General features: G+C 46.7%; 1 protein-coding gene across 2 annotated transcripts in view; it reads left to right on the forward strand.

Moving 5' to 3' along the window:
• The first annotated feature begins 148 nt into the window (after positions 1–148).
• LOC105557690 (histone-lysine N-methyltransferase, H3 lysine-79 specific) overlaps positions 149–7,451 on the forward strand; it is a 12,118-nt gene continuing 4,815 nt past the window's right edge. Inside the window, exons 1-11 of one of the 2 annotated variants that reach the window (XM_012005001.1) lie at positions 149–1,264; positions 1,350–1,529; positions 1,613–1,939; positions 2,023–2,290; positions 2,379–3,063; positions 3,176–3,641; positions 4,284–4,907; positions 4,976–5,430; positions 5,490–5,762; positions 6,014–6,264; positions 6,850–6,965. In XM_012005001.1, coding sequence (XP_011860391.1) covers positions 1,187–1,264; positions 1,350–1,529; positions 1,613–1,939; positions 2,023–2,290; positions 2,379–3,063; positions 3,176–3,641; positions 4,284–4,907; positions 4,976–5,430; positions 5,490–5,762; positions 6,014–6,264; positions 6,850–6,860 — 3,618 coding nt within the window. In that variant the 5' untranslated portion in view covers positions 149–1,186 and the 3' untranslated portion in view covers positions 6,861–6,965. Of the gene's footprint in view, positions 1,265–1,349; positions 1,530–1,612; positions 1,940–2,022; positions 2,291–2,378; positions 3,064–3,175; positions 3,642–4,283; positions 4,908–4,975; positions 5,431–5,489; positions 5,763–6,013; positions 6,265–6,849; positions 6,966–7,451 lie in introns of those variants that run through there. The other variant, XM_012005000.1, reaches the window with a different exon arrangement.

A 7,451-nucleotide genomic window follows, 5' to 3' on the forward strand; every position in this document is an offset into this window, starting at 1 on the left:
TAAGTCCCAGTCTACAATAGATGATTTAAGCCCTAAGCTTTAAGAAATTGGCCAATCACGGTCAAGTATGAGAAGAATGCGCGACTGTGATTAGTCAATTTCTTAAGGCTTAGGGCTTAAATCTCTATTGTAGACTGGGACTAAACGAATGCACCCTATTTGACGCTAAATCGTAGCGTCAATGAAAAGGCCGCTTTACGGAACCTATGCAAGTTAGTTACAGTAGTACCAATTTTGTAACTAGAAATATAGCTAATTCGGAACGCACCCCTTGTTATTTCCACCATGGGCTCTCGTAGCGCCACACGCGCGCGCGAAGAGGGGAATGTCCGGCGCCGTGCGCGATCGGCGCGCGCTCTCCGAGTCGCTCGCGGAGACCGGATGTAGGAGGGCGAGACGGCGAGAGAGTGAGCACGGCAGATGGAAGAGAGGCATGACGCCATCTTCGCCATGTTTTGATGTCGTCACCCCCCCCCTCCCCGAGGCCGAGCTCTGTTTCACCGTGCAGCACGGCAGCCCGTGTTTTTAAGCGTGTGCATTTTCGTAGATCGACGCCGCGCGTCCACGGTGGTGCCCGGTGGTTCCCGGTGGGTTTGGGTGAGTTGCCAGTGGTCCCCGGTGGCACGGTCCGTCACGCGTTCACCGGCCTCCGCACTACTCGACAGTCGCGTAGCCTCCCGTCAATCCGTATTCTGTATGCACGCCGCGCGGGGCTGGATAATCCTCGTCCTCGTCCTCGTGCAAGGTTCATCGTGGGCGAGCGTCGGCTATCTCGGACGCTTTCATGTCCGTGGAGGTAGCCGCGGTGCGGGGGGGATCGGCGAGCGTCGTCTACGCGGTGCTCGTGTCCTAGTTGGCCTCGGCTGGTCGTCCTGCCGCGAGAGAATCTCGACTCGGGGTCGGGAGAGATCGATCGGAGCGCGGCTCACGCTAGCACTGCCTCCTCGCTCCTACCTCGCTCCCGTGCGCTCCTGAGATCGACCTTACGAACGGCGCGCGCGTTACATCACGCCACTCGACAAGGTGGGTACGAACCCGTGCGGCGTGCGTGCGTACGTGCGTACGTGCGTGCGTGCGTGCGTGCGTGCGCGCGTACGTCCCCTATTCTCTCTCTCTCTCCTTCCTCTCGTACGCGCCAAGAGGAAGAGCAGCGACACTAGGGAAAGGACTCTCTAGGCTAGGAAAAATGGAGCTGTGTTTGCACTCGCCAGCAGGAGCGGAACCGATCGTCTATCAGTGGCCTCTCACTTCTGGATCGGGCTCTGTGAGTTGTCATTCTCCATACGCTTGTTCTTTCCTCCGCATATATATATGTGCATATGCATCTTACGCCTACGTATGTGTCGCAGGATCGTCACGATGGAGCGCTGGACGTTATCGAATCTATGCGATGGGTTTGCGAAGATCTGCCAGATCTCAAGTTACCCTTGGAAAATAATGTGCTTTGCGACTACGACCCAAGAGACTACGAAAGTATGAAAAGTCTGTGCGATAGATTCAACAGAGCCATCGATAGCTTAGTACAATTGGTACGTTGGTCTCCCGCCATCGAGTGTATTTGCTTCCTTGCTTGTAAAACCCCTCGAGTAACAAAAACGTCTTGGTACGATAGGAAAAAGGCACGAGCCTGCCGTCCCAGAGGCTAAACAAGAGACCTAGCAGAGGTTTGCTTCGTCACATACTTCAACAAACTTACAATCAAGCTGTGGTCGAGCCGGACAAGTTGAATCAATACGAGCCCTTTTCACCCGAGGTCTACGGCGAAACGAGTTATGAACTCGTTTGCCAGATGATCGATCAGATCGACGTGACAGAGGACGATGTCTTTGTCGATCTGGGTTCTGGAGTTGGCCAAGTGGTTCTTCAGATGGCAGCTGCGACTTTGTGTAAAATTTGCGTCGGCGTGGAGAAAGCGGACGTACCATCGAAATATGCACAGGTACGTATCAATGTCCACTTGGAACGTTTATCGCAAATCCATTGTATTAACGTTAATCTTATTGATGGTGCGTTCCGTTGCAGAGCATGGAAATCAATTTTCGGAAATGGCTAAATTGGTACGGGAAGCGGTGCGGAGAATATCGCCTGGTAAAAGGAGACTTCTTAGCCGACGAGCATCGCGAAAGTATTACCGGATCTACGATAGTGTTCGTTAATAATTTTGCATTTGGCCCAACGGTTGATCATCAGCTGAAGGAACGTTTCGCTGATTTGCGGGACGGCGCGCGTATAGTGTCCTCAAAATCCTTTTGTCCGCTAAACTTTCGAATAACGGACAGAAACTTGAGTGGTAATGCAATAGTTTCTTAACCGATATTTCCAGAGGCGACTGTTCCTCGCGACGCGATTCTAATCTCGCAATTCTCTTGCCCCGCCAGATATCGGCACGATAATGCACGTCTCGGAGATGTCGCCGCTAAAAGGTTCCGTCTCTTGGACCGGTAAGCCTGTGTCGTATTACCTGCACGTAATCGACCGAACGAAATTGGAACGTTATTTCCACCGCTTGAAAAACAATAAACAAGGTGGCTTAGATGAAAACTCTGATACTGTGATAAACAACACTGCCAGCAATAGTAGTAAGATTTCTAATAGGAGTGAGAGAGGGGACAGAGCCAAGAGGGATCTCTCGAGGCAGTTGGACAGTCCGAATCATTCGGAGCAGCAAGGAACAAACAGCGACTCCGATCTGGACGACAGCGCTATCAAGAGTCGCCGGCAGCCGAACAAGATACGGAGGAAGTTCAATCGAAAAACTGCAAATGGCATTACGAGAGCTCCTGCTAGAGGTAGACAGAGGGGCAGAGGCATCAAGAGAGCCAAGCCTAAGAAGGCAATCAATATATCTGGATTAGATCTGTTACATAGTCAGACTTTGCTCAGTACATCGCCTCAAGCTCTCGGGAAGAAGCCCCCGCCTGCTCCCGGCTGCGTAGACCAACAATTGTCTTCATTGTCGCTTTCGTTGCAATCGCATTCCACTTCGGTGCACGAAGAACTCAGTATACCACCTGCTCCGTCCGCGACTCCCTACGCTCTACAAATACTCTTGGACTTGTATAGGTATCTATCTTGTTTATCTCCTTTTATTTTTGTTTCGGTTTTTTCCCGTGTCTCCTTTCTCCGCGCTGTTAATGTTACAAACAGATTACAAAACACTGTGCTTCTGCCGCAGGGACCAATTTATGCTCATGTTAGAATCGATGAGAACGCCCGCTTACAAAGTGTCCATTAATACGGATATCGCGAAAGAAAGAGAAAGGAACTCGAAGCTTCAGTCGAGAGCGGCGCAACTGGAGAAACAAATCAAAGTGCTAATAGACGATAGCGTAGCTCTCTTGAAAGCGAGAATGACTGAATTAGGTATCAATGCTACGTCACCCGGGGATCTGTTGTCGAAAGCCAAGGAAATCGTTCTCAGACATAAACAGCTACAGGCTAAGGCAAGCAAATTGCAGGCGCAAGTAGCGTCTATGGAAACTGAACAAAACAGGCTGGTGGCGCTCAGGCATCAAGAATTACAGGAGAAATATAATGGTCAGGCAAATGGCATGACGAATCCACACCAGCCGCTCACCGAGGATTATTTGTTGAAGGAAATTTCCGCCACTCTTTCGCAGCGTAAACGTTTGCACTCTCAAGTACGTATCTTGTTACATTTGTGTCTTGCGCTTGGAAGGATTATTTTTGTTTCTCCCTTTTTGTGGCTTTCACTTGTATGTTTTCCGTTACATTGGTCTTTTGTAACTTGTATACTTGTATACCGTTAGAAAACTTCCATTATTATTGTGAAATTGACCATTATTATTGTGAATTGATTGGTGCGAACATAGACGGTCGTCTATTCTGAATTTAATGCGATCAGTGTTATACGGAAAATAGAATTGCCCTTCTATTTTTTCCTAAGCGTGTAAATTTGTTTATTTCACCTTTTTCACTTTTATACCCTGTAACTCTGTAACTCTGTTTTTTAACGCACAATAATTTCATAGTCTTCAGATTTCGACTGGTTGGCACTTGTCTGACTTTAGAACGCAATCGAGACGCCTTTTTTCACCCGAAACGTTGTGTAATTCCTTTAATTAAGTATTGCCAGACACATCGAATAATATTTCCCCAGTACGTTTTTACTTCAACTAATCACTGGCGAAGAAAAGTTTCTCAGTTTTGTTACAGTTCTTTTAATTTGCAATTTACTTTCGTTTTCCTCTCCTTCTTTCGTATTAAATTGTAACGCTGTAACGTATATTTATGTGCGGCATGATTGTTTTCGCTTGCGACAGGTTTCAAAGCTAGAGCACGAATTAAACGTATTGGAGAGGACGAGTAACGAAAAGCAGGCCGCTGCCATTGCTCAGCAGCAAAAGGATGCGATTGGAAGTAAACACTCGGCACAAAATTTGCATCACGGTGGACAACAGCAAAGTAATAAAAATGGAGCTACGCGTAAAAGCAGGGAAGGCCGCTCGAGGTCGCAGGAATGGCCCGACGTCCCGGATATAGGGAAGATACAGGAGAACAATCCAGAGATATTGGCGCAAAAGATTTTGGAAACGGGAAGACAAATAGAAGCGGGTCGTATACCAAATAGGCAGAGTGGTGGTAACAGCAATTCCAGAGCTAGACTGCCACAGGCGTCTCTCAGTTTCGCCACGCTGTCCACTATTTCGTCCACCCAATCGCAGACAGCGCAGATAGCCAACAAGGACGTGTCGAGTAGAAGCAATCAAGAGCCACCGAGAGTCGCCAATTTCGAGGACAGACTGAAAAGTATCATCACGAGTGTATTGAATGAAGATCAGCAAAACCGAAATAAGCAACAACAGATGCAATTGCAAAGTCAATCCGAGTCCGAGAGAAAACGCGTTTTACTACCACAGAATGTTTCTACTCCGGATTATACTCAAGTGAGTTCAAACCTGTTTGTTAACAAATTGTTAAAGACAATTGCTCTAACGTGTCGTACGTTTTGCAGGTGTCACCCGCGAAGCTAGCGTTGCGCCGTCATCTTTCGCAAGAGCGTCTCTCGTCGTCTCACTTGACATCGTCCGACAGAACGACGATCGATCCTAGGCAATCGTCCAATTATGACAATCGGCTTGCAGCGGGTGGCCCTGGTGGACCACCTGGTGGGAGCGGACCCGTCGTCACTAGGACGATTGCCGACCTCGTTAATGGAGAGATCGAAAGGACTCTCGAGATATCCAATCAGTCTATAATCAACGCCACTGTTGATATGAGTGCGATGATAAGACCCGAAACCGTCTACTCTCCCATTAGCAGGCCAGCAAGTGCCGAGGGAGACGCCGGTTTGTCGACGTTGGCGCATGTAGCTAGCTACGCGCCCACCTCCTCGGGGGCTTCCACCTCCACACCCTCGACTAGTTCGAGGTCGTCTGTGCTCTTCACTCCGGCGACGCAACCGCAAAGGTATTCTTCGACAAACGCTTCAGATGCGGATCCGTTATTTCCATCGTCTCCTTTTACAGATATACACCGGTTCAATTGCCGCGGGCGGATATTAAGCCTTACCACGAGTCTTACTTTTCGGATAATCCGTCTCAGTCGCTCACGCAGTCCCATTCGTCGCCTTTACATTCATCTCAAGGTACATCGAATGGGGAGTTGTTACCTGTAGAAGGACTCGCGGCATCGTTGCACGCTCGAATATTGAACAACCACAACAATGGTGGCGGCGGCAGCGGCAGCGGCGGCGGCAACGGCGGCGGCAAAACCGAGCCGGCGCTTTCCAGCAGTAGAAGGTAGCGATTGCAGCTGAGATTGATAGATGGATGTAACATGACACGCCTATTACGATGTTTTACAAAATACGTGTGTGAAGCTAGCGTCTCGAGTATTAGTATGTCACAAATTGCAGATTCACTTGCATCCGTTCTACGATTCCTATTAAACTATTGTTAAAACCTGTCAAGAATGCAAATAAATTTGCAGTTTATTTGTCAGATACTAATACTTGAGATGCTTCACACACATGATATATATATATCTGTAGATATCAGCCGTATCCACGATACGCTACAAACGGTAGTAGTAATGGAAACTCGACGACAACAAGTGGTTCGGTAACGGCGGTTTGTCAATCGCAACCGTTGGTGTCAGTAAAAACGGAAGCGGTTGTGTCGTCGGTAAGCACAAGCGGAGCACCTTTGAGTCCTCTCGTGGAACCACATTCCAACACTTCGACGCCACTGGTCGACGAACCCCAGATGACGACGCAAAGACAACGAAGTGTTGGAGATGACGGTAAAAAAGACTTGTGCTTTTGGGATTTGAAAAGATCGTTACAATACTTTGTATACTTTCACTGATATAAAACATATGCTTGGAATGATTTCAACTCCAATTGAGTATGCTTTTACACTAGTTACTAGTTGGGCAGGTTTATCGTGATACGTGATACGTGAGATAAGTAAAGCGGACTAGTGCTGATGAGATTTTCAAAGCGCTTTCGTTTCTTATACTTACACTTTTTACATGTATTTATCGGTTGTGTTATAAGTTGTTCGTATATTCAGTCAAAAATATCTTTTAATTTTCTTTTGATGACACATACACACACACACACTTTTTTCTCATATTCTTATCAACTTGTACGTAACAAAGGGTGTAGACCAGTACGGTACTGTCAAAAGAAAAATCTTTGCACTATACAATGCTAAATGCCACTTTGCTTAGATCCTTCTACATATCTAGATTCTACATGTTACTTTTTGGTTCCTCATGCATCTCTCCACGTATTTATATGCACTAATGGTTTAGCTTACCTTGCGGAGCTGGTACCCGACTTTTATTTATATTTATTTTTATTGTTGTTGCTGTATTTGTTAGATGCACTGTAGCTGTTTGTTGGTTAGTTCTCTCTGTCACGTACTCAATCTCAGAATCCCCGAAGCTTGTTTTATTAGAGATTGAGACGCACAAATCAGAAGGAGAAATGAAAAAATACGGCTGCCTATGGGTTGGTTCGTCGGTACAATCGCCGGTGAGTTGTCCCACCGGGGTCAAAATTCCTTTTGCTATTTGATTCTAAACATTCCGTCAAATATATCAAAGATTGTACCATCTTTCTTGCCTTATAGATATACGTGCGAGCAGCATACGTCCCTCCTACTTAGAAAATACACCAAAGATACTATTTAGACAGTGTCCATGAAAATAAGCCAGACTTGCGAGGATACAAATTCTACTTTGTCAATAAACTATACAGGGTGTCCCATTTTAACTTGGACAGTAAAATATCTCGAAAACTGAGTCCAGCAGACAAAAATGTTTCAGACAAATTTGTATGATTTCGAGGGGGACATAAGATGGTACCATTGGTTTGACCTTGAAGAATTATTTGAAGGTCACATAAAGGTCACACCAATTTTTTTAAATGGCATCCCCTATTTTTTATTACATATTCTTGTAGCTGACCTCGAGAGTTTTCC

Source organism: Vollenhovia emeryi, unplaced genomic scaffold, assembly GCF_000949405.1.
Source record: "Vollenhovia emeryi isolate VEMERY1.0 unplaced genomic scaffold, V.emery_V1.0 DF939430.1, whole genome shotgun sequence".
NCBI lineage: Eukaryota > Metazoa > Arthropoda > Insecta > Hymenoptera > Formicidae > Vollenhovia > Vollenhovia emeryi.